This window comes from Leuciscus leuciscus (assembly GCF_965113295.1).
Source record: "Leuciscus leuciscus genome assembly, chromosome: 11".
Lineage (NCBI taxonomy): Eukaryota > Metazoa > Chordata > Actinopteri > Cypriniformes > Leuciscidae > Leuciscus > Leuciscus leuciscus.
Genome location: NC_138735.1, coordinates 32,823,024 through 32,838,982, shown reverse-complemented (window position 1 = coordinate 32,838,982; position 15,959 = coordinate 32,823,024). Strand labels below are relative to the sequence as shown.

Here is a 15,959-nt window from a genome sequence, read left to right as displayed (position 1 = left end):
CACACAGAACACACACCACATGCCCATCCGTGTCCTTCTGCCCCGGTAACACACACAGAACACACACCACATGCCCATCCGTGTCCTTCTGCCCCGGTAACACACACAGAACACACACCACATGCCCATCCGTGTCCTTCTGCCCCGGTAAGACACACAGAACACACACCACATGCCCATCTGTGTCCTTCTGCCCCGGTAAGACACACAGAACACACACCACATGCCCATCCGTGTCCTTCTGCCCCGGTAACACACACAGAACACACACCACATGCCCATCCGTGTCCTTCTGCCCCGGTAACACACACAGAACACACACCACATGCCCATCTGTGTCCTTCTGCCCCGGTAACACACACAGAACACACACCACATGCCCATCCGTGTCCTTCTGCCCCGGTAACACACACAGAACACACACCACATGCCCATCCGTGTCCTTCTGCCCCGGTAACACACACAGAACACACACCACATGCCCATCCGTGTCCTTCTGCCCCGGTAAGACACACAGAACACACACCACATGCCCATCTGTGTCCTTCTGCCCCGGTAAGACACACAGAACACACACCACATGCCCATCCGTGTCCTTCTGCCCCGGTAACACACACAGAACACACACCACATGCCCATCCGTGTCCTTCTGCCCCGGTAACACACACAGAACACACACCACATGCCCATCTGTGTCCTTCTGCCCCGGTAAGACACACAGAACACACACCACATGCCCATCTGTGTCCTTCTGCCCCGGTAACACACACAGAACACACACCACATGCCCATCCGTGTCCTTCTGCCCCGGTAACACACACAGAACACACACCACATGCCCATCCGTGTCCTTCTGCCCCGGTAACACACACAGAACACACACCACATGCCCATCCGTGTCCTTCTGCCCCGGTAACACACACAGAACACACACCACATGCCCATCTGTGTCCTTCTGCCCCGGTAAGACACACAGAACACACACCACATGCCCATCCGTGTCCTTCTGCCCCGGTAAGACACACAGAACACACACCACATGCCCATCCGTGTCCTTCTGCCCCGGTAACACACACAGAACACACACCACATGCCCATCCGTGTCCTTCTGCCCCGGTAAGACACACAGAACACACACCACATGCCCATCCGTGTCCTTCTGCCCCGGTAACACACACAGAACACACACCACATGCCCATCCGTGTCCTTCTGCCCCGGTAACACACACAGAACACACACCACATGCCCATCCGTGTCCTTCTGCCCCGGTAACACACACAGAACACACACACGACACAATATATAATATAAATGTAACTATAACTGTTCTTATAATGCAGTACAGGTCTTAATGAGTCTTTATAAATATATTTTTATAGAATAGTAATACTAACTTATAAATAAGTATAAATGGGGCTATAATTCATTGTAAGCATGTGCTTCATAGAAAATTTTACCATAATTGTTTGTTTATATAATTTTTTATTTTGGTTAACTTTTAAACTATATAATCAGCAGTAGATGAAAATTTTTTGATGCAACATTACATTTTGATATAAAAAAATATGTATTTAGGGACAAATTCCCACATCTGACAATCACGAGATTAATCCTGCTTTTTTATTTATATTTGTACAATCCTCATAATTTAGTTTATTATGATTATGACTTTGATTATGATTATGTGATCAATCCCTCCCATCCTGTGTGTGTTTTCTTAAAAGCACAACATCTTGTTATTGAGAGTGTACACAAATAAAAGTTGAGCCTTTATGGTTTCAGATGATGTCTTACTCTTCTGTATGATTACAAATGTTAGAGTGTTAAACATCCCCGATCTCTCTTTCTCTGTGTGTGTGTGTGTGTGTGTGTGTGTGTGTGTGTGTGTGTGTGTGTGTGTGTGTGTATATGTGTGTAGTCCACGGCTCCTGGGGCTCCTGGAGCTCCTGGTCGGACTGTGACGTGTGTGTCGGTGTGTCTGTCCGGCTCAGGGTGTGTAACAGTCCTCCGGCTCGGTTCGGTGGTCTGTCGTGTCTCGGAGAGAGTCGTCAGACCCGCGGATGCCATGATAACGTCACCGTCTGTTCAGGTCAGCATAATTCATTAATGTTCCTTACACACTCCTGTTTTATCATATACCAGCCGCGTTTCCATTACCCTTCAAATTATGCAAATTTAAATTGCGAATTGAAAATATGTCCAATGGAAACACGTTGCAAAAACTCATGAGGTGTTTTTCAGGCAATTCGAAAAAGATAACTGCAATGGATACAGTTTTGGGGCATGTTCAGGTCACCTGATGTAGACGACACGGCATGTTTGGACAGAAGACGAGACAGAGTTCTTCATTAAACTCATAAAAGGCAAAAGAATCACGGGAATACTGGATTCTAAACCACAAAGAAATGCCACAATTTATCAAGAGCTGAAAGCAGATATGAGTGAGAAACACCCAGAAACTCCTCACATGAGCCGCTCACAGTATAAGGGTCTTTCCTTGACATTAATGCTTGATAACACACATACGACTCCATTAACAATAATGGCTAGTGCAGTAGCTGAGATATACATAAACAGGGCCTGAAATTAACACCCGACCACGCGCCAAATGCGGGTGAATTTTGCAATTGGCGGGTAAAACTGTCAATCTACCTGCCACATTGGCGGGTAGCCAATGAGAATTGAGTGATTCATTAGTTGTTGGGTTTTTTTGCGTCTGTTTTTTTATTTTTTTATTTTTTAAGTCGCAACGTAAAATACGATGTTTTGGATGTGCGAGTAACAGTATTAAACTGTTGGTGAGATGGGATGAGATGAGATAAAGCAAAGCTGACGTTGGTTATGGTACAATGACAGTTACACAGATGTGTGTGCGTTGCGTGTGTATGTTGAGTTGGGAACCAGTGAGAAAATGTCCGGTACCCGGTAACTTTACCAGTAATATTAATATTAATTTAGTTCTGCTTAACGGTTCAATTGACTTTGATGAATATGCGCGAGTGAGAGAGCGCAAGACAGCGCTCGAGGTGTTGTTTGAAGACGTGAGAGTGCGCGCGCGCGGCCGGGGCTCTCTCTGCTCGTTATCGCCCTGTCAGGCGCAGCAGTCATTCTATTCTACATCAATTACCGTTTACCGATCAAATAAGGCTTTGGCGGGACAAAAATCGAGACGGCTTTGGCGGGACAAAAATCTTCGGCCGCCCAAAAAATGTAAATGCAGGAAAACTCCTGACAATGCTCGTAAGCGTTTGCTGCGCTGTTTCTTACCTTGCTTTACGTTGACTTTACTAGTTCCAGCTTCACCGTCACCGCTTTTTTTGTTTGTTTGTTTTTTTGTTTTTTTTGTTTAGAAAACCTCTATTTTCTTCTTCTCTTTTCTTTCCTCTTCTGAGCACCGGACTTGTGCTGACCGGACATTTTGAGCGTACTGAACTTCAAATTAAATGACAATATCAAATTTTGATCAGTGGCCAAACCATTTTTGTCTTGGGTGTGGGGGGCCCCAGTTCTGGTGGGGGTGGGGACATGTCAAGGAGACCAGACCTCATGAAGATGCAGCAGCAGTGGAGGAAGAGGAGTGCATCTGCTCCTTTTTTGTGGATTCAGATTAGCAGCAGTCAGTGAATATGACATATGACTATGTCTGTGACACAGCAAATCAATGAATAAAAAGATGCAGCACTTAAATGTGTATTCTTACAAGTTAAAGAACAATGTTTGTGTGATTTCTATTTTTCACCTTTATGAAAAAAAAAAAAAAAAAAAAAAACTGGCTGGTAAAAAGTTACTGTGGCAGGTGAATTTTTAAATCCACCTGCCACAGTGGCTGGTGGTCAAAAAAGTTAACTTCAGGCCCTGTACATAAACCTAACGATATCCATCGCCATGATTTTTGGAATGACTTATCGCGAGAGAAAAAAATGACGTTTTAGTCGCTTAACATCAGTAATTGGAAACACTGTCATTTCGCAATAGTTTTTTATCGACATTTAGAAAATATAGCAAACGTTTTGCGCAAATCTGTAATGGCAATGCGGCTAGTGACACTAGCATGCTCATGTGTACAGTGACACTAGCGTGCTCGTGTGTATAGTGACGCTAGCGTGCTCATGTGTATAGTGACGCTAGCGTGCTCATGTGTATAGTGACACTAGCGTGCTCGTGTGTATAGTGACACTAGCGTGCTCATGTGTATAGTGACACTAGTGTGCTCATGTGTATAGTGACACTAGCGTGCTCATGTGTATAGTGACACTAGTGTGCTCATGTGTATAGTGACACTAGCGTGTTCATGTGTATAGTGACTAAGGGTGTCACGATTTCGATTTTAAATCGAAATCGATCGAAATTAATGCTCAATCTCGATTATCGAATAAAAAAATGGAATCGTCGATGCTGCCACGCCACATATGTCACGTCAGCTCGGCATGCCTGTAATAGGTAAAACTCCTTTTCTCGAGAATATTGAAGCCTTTATTTTAAAACGCATACGCTGATTTCACGCAGCCGCCATTTTGAAATCGAAAGTGAGGCTCCGGTGGGAAGAACCCCGGAAGTAAAGATAAACAACAATGCCTTGGATTACCAACCTGAAGCTGCTGCCGCGATTTACACAATTGGATGTTAATATCCAATATAGGATATGTATATAGTTCATTCCTGCTTTGTTTTTTACATTCTGAATTATATATAAAAAAAATATTTTATTTATAAATGAATTTCACTGTATATAGTCTAAAGTATGAAAGAAATGTTTGTAAATTTTTAGAATTGACACAACATCATTAAACACAACAATACGCCATCGCATTCACGACTCTCCTGTGATTAAAGGCGACACTTCCGGTTTTCTTCCCACCGGAGCCTCGCTTTCGATTTCAAAATAACGGCTGCGTGAAATCAGCGTATTGCAGCTGCACAGCGAGAGCATCATAGCTCGTCTGAGCGAGATGATTGGCTGTGCTGCGGCAACTGCACGAACCTATGGCGAACAGTGCTCATGTGTATAGTGACACTAGCGTGCTCATGTGTATAGTGACACTAGCGTGTTCATGTGTATAGTGACACTAGCGTGTTCATGTGTATAGTGACACTAGCGTGCTCATGTGTATATTAACACTAGAGTGTGCACTAGAGTGAGGACTAGCTCATGTGTATAGTGACACTAGAGTGCTCATGTGTATAGTAACACTAGCGTGCTCATGTGTATAGTGACACTAGAGTGTGCACTAGAGTGAGGACTAGCTCATGTGTATAGTGACACTAGAGTGCTCATGTGTATAGTGACACTAGCGTGCTCATGTGTATAGTGACACTAGCGTGCTCATGTGTATAGTGACACTAGCGTGCTCATGTGTATAGTGACACTAGCGTGCTCATGTTTATAGTGACACTAGCGTGCTCATGTTTATAGTGACACTAGCGTGCTCATGTGTATAGTGACACTAGCGTGCTCATGTTTATAGTGACACTAGAGTGCTCATGTGTATAGTGACACTAGTGTGCTCATGTGTATAGTGACACTAGTGTGCTCATGTGTATAGTAACACTAGCGTGCTCATGTGTATAGTAACACTAGCGTGCTCATGTGTATAGTAACACTAGCGTGCTCATGTGTATAGTAACACTAGCGTGCTCATGTGTATAGTGACACTAGAGTGCTCATGTGTATAGTGACACTAGTGTGCTCATGTGTATAGTAACACTAGCGTGCTCATGTGTATAGTAACACTAGCGTGCTCATGTGTATAGTAACACTAGCGTGCTCATGTGTATAGTAACACTAGCGTGCTCATGTGTATAGTGACACTAGCGTGCTCATAGTAACACTAGTGTGCTCATGTGTATAGTAACACTAGTGTGCTCATGTGTATAGTAACACTAGCGTGCTCATAGTAACACTAGCGTGCTCATGTGTATAGTAACACTAGAGTGCTCATGTGTATAGTAACACTAGTGTGCTCATGTGTATAGTAACACTAGTGTGCTCATGTGTATAGTAACACTAGTGTGCTCATGTGTATAGTAACACTAGCGTGCTCATAGTAACACTAGCGTGCTCATGTGTATAGTAACACTAGCGTGCTTATAGTAACACTAGTGTGCTCATGTGTATAGTAACACTAGAGTGCTCGTGTATAGTAACACTAGTGTGCTCATGTGTATAGTAACACTAGTGTGCTCATGTGTATAGTAACACTAGTGTGCTCATGTGTATAGTAACACTAGAGTGCTCATGTGTATAGTAACACTAGCGTGCTCATGTGTATAGTAACACTAGCGTGCTCATGTGTATAGTAACACTAGCGTGCTCATAGTAACACTAGTGTGCTCATGTGTATAGTAACACTAGTGTGCTCATGTGTATAGTAACACTAGCGTGCTCATAGTAACACTAGCGTGCTCATAGTAACACTAGCGTGCTCATGTGTATAGTAACACTAGCGTGCTCATGTGTATAGTAACACTAGCGTGCTCATGTGTATAGTAACACTAGTGTGCTCATGTGTATAGTAACACCAGCGTGCTCATGTGTATAGTAACACTAGTGTGCTCATGTGTATAGTAACACTAGCGTGCTCATGTGTATAGTAACACTAGCGTGCTCATAGTAACACTAGTGTGCTCATGTGTATAGTAACACTAGAGTGCTCATGTGTATAGTAACACTAGTGTGCTCATGTGTATAGTAACACTAGTGTGCTCATGTGTATAGTAACACTAGAGTGCTCATGTGTATAGTAACACTAGTGTGCTCATGTGTATAGTAACACTAGTGTGCTCATGTGTATAGTGACACTAGCGTGCTCATAGTAACACTAGTGTGCTCATGTGTATAGTAACACTAGCGTGCTCATGTGTATAGTAACACTAGCGTGCTCATAGTAACACTAGTGTGCTCATGTGTATAGTAACACTAGAGTGCTCATGTGTATAGTAACACTAGTGTGCTCATGTGTATAGTAACACTAGAGTGCTCATGTGTATAGTAACACTAGTGTGCTCATGTGTATAGTAACACTAGTGTGCTCATGTGTATAGTAACACTAGCGTGCTCATAGTAACACTAGTGTGCTCATGTGTATAGTAACACTAGTGTGCTCATGTGTATAGTAACACTAGCGTGCTCATAGTAACACTAGCGTGCTCATGTGTATAGTAACACTAGCGTGCTCATGTGTATAGTAACACTAGCGTGCTCATAGTAACACTAGTGTGCTCATGTGTATAGTAACACTAGTGTGCTCATGTGTATAGTAACACTAGCGTGCTCATAGTAACACTAGTGTGCTCATGTGTATAGTAACACTAGCGTGCTCATGTGTATAGTAACACTAGCGTGCTCATGTGTATAGTAACACTAGTGTGCTCATGTGTATAGTAACACTAGTGTGCTCATGTGTATAGTAACACTAGCGTGCTCATAGTAACACTAGTGTGCTCATGTGTATAGTAACACTAGCGTGCTCATAGTAACACTAGTGTGCTCATGTGTATAGTAACACTAGTGTGCTCATGTGTATAGTAACACTAGCGTGCTCATAGTAACACTAGTGTGCTCATGTGTATAGTAACACTAGCGTGCTCATAGTAACACTAGCGTGCTCATAGTAACACTAGCGTGCTCATGTGTATAGTAACACTAGCGTGCTCATGTGTATAGTGACGCTAGCGTGCTCGTGTGTATAGTAACACTAGCGTGCTCGTGTGTATTGTAACACTAGCGTGCTCGTGTGTATAGTGACGCTAGCGTGCTCGTGTGTATAGTGACGCTAGCGTGCTCGTGTGTATAGTGACACTAGCGTGCTCGTGTGTATTGTGACACTAGCGTGCTCGTGTGTATAGTGACGCTAGCGTGCTCGTGTGTATAGTGACACTAGCGTGCTCGTGTGTATAGTGACACTAGCGTGCTCGTGTGTATAGTGACGCTAGCGTGCTCGTGTGTATAGTGACGCTAGCGTGCTCGTGTGTATAGTAACACTAGCGTGCTCGTGTGTATAGTGACACTAGCGTGCTCGTGTGTATAGTGACGCTAGCGTGCTCGTGTGTATAGTGACGCTAGCGTGCTCGTGTGTATAGTGACGCTAGCGTGCTCGTGTGTATAGTAACACTAGCGTGCTCGTGTGTATTGTGACACTAGCGTGCTCGTGTGTATAGTGACGCTAGCGTGCTCGTGTGTATAGTGACGCTAGCGTGCTCGTGTGTATAGTAACACTAGCGTGCTCGTGTGTATAGTAACACTAGCGTGCTCGTGTGTATAGTAACACTAGCGTGCTCGTGTGTATAGTGATGCTAGCGTGCTCATGTGTATAGCGTGCTCATGTTTACAGACTGTGGAGGTGGACAGGAGGAGTGGGCCTGTGGGAAGCCCTGTCCTCGCTCCTGCTCGGATCTGCACGGACACACGGAGTGTGTGGACGAGCCGGGGTGCAGTCGGACCTGTGGATGTCCCGGAGACACACTGATGCAGGACGGGGTGTGTGTGGACCGAGAGCTGTGCCGCTGTACATTTCACAACATCAGCGCAGGTGTGCACACGTACAGAAGACACATCCACACGTGCATCAGGGTTATTTTACTATCGCTACTATACTATATCCTTATTTATTCATATTTTTATTTGGTTGTTATATTATCCATTATAATTTAAATTTGGAGTTTTAGTCATTTTGTTGTGTTTTAGTTGTTTTATACGTTTTGTTTTATTTCTGTTAATTTATTTCCATTAAAAATGTATTTGTATATATATATATATATATATATATATATACATATATTTTGTATGTATACAAAATATTATTTTAATATTATGTATATTTTTAGCTTTAGATAAAGTTTTCATGTGTGTGTGCTTTAGTTGTTTTTATTATTTTTTACATTTTTTAATGTCCATTTAGTTTTATTCATTTTACCATTATTTACATTTTACAAGTTTTAGTAATTTTTTTTCAACATTAATTCTGTTATTCCTGTTTTAGTTATTGTCAATGTTTTTAGTCAATTTTAGTTTAATCATTTTGTTTATTTAATTAGTTTTTTATTAAATGTCTATTTAGTTTTTAATAATAATTTTACTACTTCCAACTTAAAGGTGCATTAAGCAACTTTTTCATGTTAAAAATACCCGTTTTCTAACCCACACATGCTTAAACAATTGCCTGATGGGCTGAATGAGCCCTTCTCTGATCACTGAGATTGTCTCTATAATCCTGTAAAGTAAAATAAATAAGAGGGATTCGGGCCGGAATTTTAGACTGGGCGTGACGTCATGCGAGTTCACGGCACGCTCACCTGGCTGTCTGGCAGGTTTGTGTATTCGCCGCCATTCTCCGTAGAAGATGGATTCTAAGAGACCGGCTTGTAGTTCATTTCAAACACCAACGCAAACTCCACGTAAGATAAAAAAAAAGAAAACTTTTGTCCGTGAGCGTGCACACTTCTGGCTGCAGTTTCGCTTGCCGCCAGAGGGGGCATAGTTCTGCAAAAACTCAGAGACTTGCGCAATGCACCTTTAAACTAAACAAAAATCAGAAATTTTGCTTTCACAAATATTTTATTTTGTTTCTGTTCACATTAAATTAACATCAATTAATGCAAAAGTTTTGTTGTATTTTTAGTTTTAGTTAACAATAGCAACACTGGTTTAAATAACTCTAATAATCTACTCTAAAATGACCCCTCTAATAAATATTCAGCTGTTTAGGGGTTATAGACGCTGAAATGACGTGCGCTCTCTCTTAAGACACAGCTGGAATAAACTCTGGCAATGTTTCCTGGGAATGGCCGGGATCATCAGACTGGCAGCAAGCAGACCCAGGAGAGACCATCATCACTGACTGTCATAACTGGTATCACATTACATGCGTGTGTAACATGTGTTGTTAGTGAAGTCAGGTCACTGGCACTGACAGATCTGTAATAGTTTGTGTTTGTCTGTGATCTTCCAGCACATGTGAAGCCGGTGTGCTGCAGTGTGACTCAGTTCCTGGATGCTCTGTCGACGGCAGCTGGAGCCAATGGGGTCGCTGGACAGATTGCTCCGCCCACTGTGGAGGCGGGGTTAAGGTGCGGACCCGTCAGTGTGATAACCCCGCCCCTCAGAGCGGTGGCAGAGTGTGTACGGGCTCCGGCCGACAGCAGAGAGTGTGTAACGCTCACGGCTGCACAGGTGAGTCAGTGTGACGGATGTGACCTTTCTCGTATTGTTTTCGAAATCTCTGTTTTCTCCAAGTACGATTGCTCTTGTAGATTCTGGTGGTTGGCTGGACTGGTCGGCGTGGTCATCGTGTACGGTCAGCTGTGGGGGAGGCTCTCAGAGTCGAACCCGCTCCTGCCGAACGCCACCCTGCTCGGGAATGAGACGCCAGAGCAAGACCTGCAACACACAAGTGTGTCTGGGTACGTCCAGCGTCCCGCTCTGTCTCTGAGCGAGGAATACACACACATATTTGAGTTTTAGGCCCATGAAGACGGTCTGATTGGGGCTTAAGATTCAAATTAAATAAATAAACAAATAATGCAAAATAAATAAAACAAAACAAATAAATAAATGATTCAAAATAAATAAATAATAAGGAATTAAGAAAACAAAGCATATTTTTAGGACCGTTAAGATGGTCAGTGTGATTGTGGCTTGAGACAGAATAAAATAAAATAATGCAAAATAAAATATTGTAAAAAAAAAAAAGTTAAATAAAATAAATTAATGCAAAATTAAGAAAATGAAGCATATATTTATTTAGCACACTGCAAAAAATGCTTTTCTTACGTATTTTTGTCTCGTTTCCAGTCCAAATATCAAAAAAATCGTAAAACAACACTGAAAAAAATTATTCATTGAATTTAATCCATTTTTTTATGGTAAGTGGATGCACACAATTGATTTTAGCTACATTTAAACAAAAGCATTAAGTTGAACTAAAATTGATTAAGTTCAACTTAATGCATTTGTTTAAATGTAGCTAAAATCAATTGTGTGCATCCACTTACCATAAAAATGTGTATTAAATTCAACGAATAATTTTTTTCAGTGAAGTTGCATTTACTAGATGAGTAAAATACCGTAAGATATGTCCTGTTTTCTGGAGGAATTAATACAAATGAAGTGAGTTTTTGCTTAAAAAAAGCTAAATTATCTGCCAATGTGGAAAGAAAAATAATGTTCATTCAAACAGAAACAAGATTATTTCTCTGACCCTATTGGCAGATAATTTTGCTTGTTTTAAGTAAAAACTCCATTCATTTTTATTTTTTCCCAGAAAACAAGACATAATATCTTACGGCATTTTACTACTTAAGTAAATGCATCTTGATTTCTTATAATTTTTAATCTTTTTTTATATTTGGACCGGAAACAACACAAAAATACTAAGTGCGAAAAGCATTTTTTGCAGTGTGCCATTAAGATGATCAGTGCATGTAGGGCTTGATGCAAAAATTTGCAAATAAATATACGAATAGTGCAAAATAACGAAATAATACAAAATAAAGAAAATAAAACCTATGTTTCAGGACCATTAAAATTGTCAGTGTGTTTGGGGCTTCATCCATAAATACACAAATAGTGCAAAATAAGTTCTTGGTAGAAATAAAATCATTGAAAAACATGCAGGTCTACATGTATAATTAAATAATCTGAGCTTCAAAATGAAGTGCTAGCCAATAGTTTAGGTGCTATTATTATTTATTTCCAACCAACTACTGAACGCACACACACATCATGTTGAATATCACAGGAAGTGCCTCTAACCAGATGAAGGATCGACAGGATCTTTGAATCAGACGTGCTTTAATGTCCTCCTGGCTTTGCATACTGCAGGATTATTAACGTTACGGACACAGACCAGGATTTACGAGGTTTAGAAAACCTTCATGAAATCGGCTTGTTTTGTTCCCTGAGAGCATTTCACCTTATTTTTTTAATTAGCTTTGTTTTTGACAGAAGATGTGAGAGCTTCAGGAATATTTGAATAGCCCAGATTTATCCTGCGATTATGAGGAGCGCTCCTCTGTGAGCGCTGATCCAGTGACAGCAGGAAGTGCTCTCAAACGGGTTGTGTTGTGGATCTCAGAGGCTGTAAGACAGTCGAGCTCCAGTCAAGGTTAATGCGGCGAAACGCCGGATAAGACACCGTCCTCATTTAAAAGTGAAATGTCCCAGCATCCCTTGTGATCTTCTCTCCAAATCCCCTGTAAATTCAAATCAGCCATTTTTAGAGATTCGTTGTGGGGAAAGTTCCTGTCCTTGAGCCCTAATCTGAAAGACTGGTGTATTTATTTACATATTTCAATATTTTAGCTAGCTTGAGTTATATAATGACTCTCAGGCTATCTTGCCTTAAGAATATAGGACATTCACACGTCTTTTCAAGGTAACAACAGTGTTTATCTCCACTTCAGCAGCGCTCACACACACCACACTTTACAGTTGGAAGGCTTTTACTGAGGGGTTTATTCATATAACATTCGAATGATATTTTTACAATATTTTATTCCTAAAAACATGTGAAAATTTAGTTTTTTCTGTGTGTTGATGTTTTTTTCTAAATTATGGAGTGATAAAAAAAGAAAGAAATCCATAATCCCCTCAGTAATATCCTTCAACTCTAATGTGTCAACAAAATAAAACAAGAAATGTGAGCCGGGCTTTATCAAATGTTCAGATACATTTTTTGGAATGTATGCAAATTATGCATATTTAACTAGATAATGCATTATTTGCATATTTAAACATTAAAGGTGCATTGTGTAATATTTAGGAGGATCTGCTGACAGAAATGCAATATAATATTCATAACTATGTAGCGTTTATACGCCCACGTATAAATATTATTAATTATTATTCATAACGGAATATGACCAATAATTAATATTTTAATTATTTTTAATTATCTTCAGAATTTACTGTAGCAGAATCAATAGTATGATCATTTTATCAGTTCATCCAATGAACAGAAAGCATAAACAAGTATTAACTCTAGGAAATATAATATCTTCCTGGTCAAGAAAGAATTAATCCCCAGCTAACAATAAATTACGAAGTAAATTAAGGGTAACAGCATAGGTAACTTAAATCGAAGTTCAAGACAATAAATCTGATAAGCACACACGAGTAATCTCTTTTAAATACAAACAATACTTTATTGATTATATAGACTACTAACACATAAAGCTAATATCTAACACAAACACACGCACACACACACATACACATTCATACGCATTGCAGAAAGGGATAGAGTGAGGAAAGAGTGGGTTTAAGAGTGAAAGGATGAAATCTCACGATTTCATATACACTAGACATGACCTGAACAAACCATCAATCATTAATTTAACCCTTCTATCGTTTTAGGCAGGTTATTAAAGTTATATAAATACACCAGTTAAGATTTTAGCCTGCATGGAGGTACTTGCGTATTTGCTTTTGGGGATTCCCTTTTTGTTGTGTGAAAGGGGTTTTCCCGGTCCGTTCGGTCTCCTCGTGCCTGATGTCTGGATCACGGGGTCAGTCACGTGGTGTGCTGGCGGAATGAAAGTCTTTGTTTGAAGCTGGCTTTGCAGAAGAAACGTGGCTCGAAATCTTGTCGCAAAACTTAACTTAGAACCGACACTCACAACGGAAAAGAAATGAAACTAAGAAAAGAAAGGAAATTGAGAGTAGATGATGATGGCTTGAATGAAGCTATTTAACCCATGTTCTTCAGATCTTGATTTGGGTTATTTCGTTTGCGCGTTTACATGGTTCCTATAGAGAGAGAGAGAGCTTCGAGAGCAGCGAGAGAGAGAGCGAGAGAGAGCAGCGAGAGAGAGAGCTTTGTTTTTGGGTCTAAGGTTTTAAACTAAAATTTTGTCCAACCTCCAGGATGAGTTCTGGCCAATTAGACACTGGCTGAATTTAGGAGGTGACGTTCTTTTCAGTTCTGATCGTAAATCATGCTTATCTGTGCTCTCCTTACTAACAGAGAGAACAGGGGCCACAGTTTAGACATGATTTCTAATTAAAAGAAGATCAAAACATATTACACCGATATCATTCAAGCCATCTTGCTAGTTGTGTTCGTAAGATAGCATTGATATGAAACAGTACACACTTTCATTCATTCACCCCTTCTAATAGTTAATATAATAACTATTACCTGAATTAAATGGGATCAAAACATATTATCTTATTAAAATATACATATAAGTGGTGGAAACAACCCAGGATTAGGTAGTTGCATGATTGTTTGATCATGAGTCCATTGAAAATTGTTCTTGAATGATTTTATGTATAGTTATTGATAAGAATCAGTTCTCTGGTGAAGAGACAGAACTCTGTTTGTTCAGAGGTCTTAATGAGGAGGTGTTCAGGAATGTAGTCGGGGGTTTCAGTAACATCTGCTGGTGTCGATTCTTCTTCTAAAGGGTCTTTTGCAGACTCTCTGGCACCGGGATGGGTGACTTATGGCTCTGGTCTTGGTGATTTGACTCTGGAATGTGCGGACACTGTCTTTATCTTAACCAGTCCGTATTAGGCCACAAAGCTAGCCATTGACCAGTTATGTGATAGTGCCGGGGGCTCCTTCAATTAGTCAGACCGGTGATGATCATGAGACGTTCTGAACAAATCTTCCCCCCTCAGTCATCGAGAAGTAGAGAATTTGAATTAATATTCAAAAAGAAGATTAGTTGGTGGTTGCTTTCTACCCATTGTCGCTACAACTATGTGTTCAGTGGTGTATAAAGAGCTTACATAATGAAGCGTTATGTGTTTATTAGTTTAGAATGAGGCATTTCTCTCGACACACACCGCGGGTCCGCTTACATCCACATGTTTCTACGGTGGCCCTGAATGGACAAACATTTTTCGTCACTGTGTTGTTCTTCATGATAAGAAGCTTCAGCTAAAGTCAGCGAATAAAACACTGACACAACGATGAACAAGTCACAATAATATTTGCAATAACATTTTGTTTTACTGAATAATTAAACAAAATTTCTATATTTATCTTTGTAAAGAAACCTCATTGTTTAACTGGCTACTCTCTGCTGTCTCAGACGACGACATCACTTCCTGTCGGCCACAGTAACTTCTGTTGGGTGCAGTTCACAACCTCACCACTAGATGCTGCTAAAACTTACACACTGCAGCTTTAAATTTCAGAAAGCTTATAATACAAAAATGTTTGAAATTGTAATCAATAAACTGGGGAAGTACAGTTTGATGATATTTTTTTAATAAACTGTATATATTTGTGATATATAATTGTGTGTGTGTGTGTATGCGTGCGTGTTTATGTGTTTGCGTGCGTGCGTGCGTGTGTGCGTGTGTGTGTGTGTGTGTTGAGCAGAGGTGGGCTGTCCCCCTGGGCGTCTCTACAGGGAGTGTGAGGACGGTGAAGGCTGTCCGTTCAGCTGTTCTCAGGTCAGAGGTCATGAGGGCTGTTACTCAGAGGGATGTGAGGAGGGCTGCCACTGTCCACCCAACACCTTCCAGCACAACGGGTCATGTCTTCACGTGAGCTCGCACTCATGTCACACTAAACTGATTCCTGATCACATGGATACGCAAAAGCGACAACAATTCTTTATTATGAATTTTTAAGGCCAGACAAGTAATTTGTTGAGGTCAATTTGTAGAGAAAGACACACGCCTGCACACTTATATATTCAAATGCTCATATCTATAGACTAAACACGTAATACGCATGTGCACGCCGTCACCGTTTTCACAGATTCACGTTTTTGAAGTTTACACGGAGATGATCACGTTTTTTTCAAATTTTTTCAATGCTTGCGCCTTGGATCCTGTTTCAAGGGTTGAATATATATATATTGTTGTATTGTTGTTATGTGTATATATATATATATATATATATATATATATATATATATACATATGAAGAGTTCAGATGCAAAAGCCTCTAAGTGCCATCTGAAATTTCCTTCTAGAATGATCATTTTTATCAAGCTTGTATGT

At 40.6% G+C, this 15,959-nt stretch overlaps 1 protein-coding gene across 1 annotated transcript in view; it reads left to right on the top strand.

Moving 5' to 3' along the window:
* sspo (SCO-spondin) overlaps positions 1-15,959 on the top strand; it is a gene marked incomplete at its 5' end in the record, with an annotated part of 155,039 nt that overhangs the window by 91,585 nt on the left and 47,495 nt on the right. The window contains 6 exon segments of the mRNA XM_082183265.1: positions 1,920-2,090; positions 8,332-8,529; positions 9,744-9,849; positions 9,949-10,169; positions 10,250-10,399; positions 15,331-15,497. Coding sequence (XP_082039391.1) covers positions 1,920-2,090; positions 8,332-8,529; positions 9,744-9,849; positions 9,949-10,169; positions 10,250-10,399; positions 15,331-15,497 — 1,013 coding nt within the window.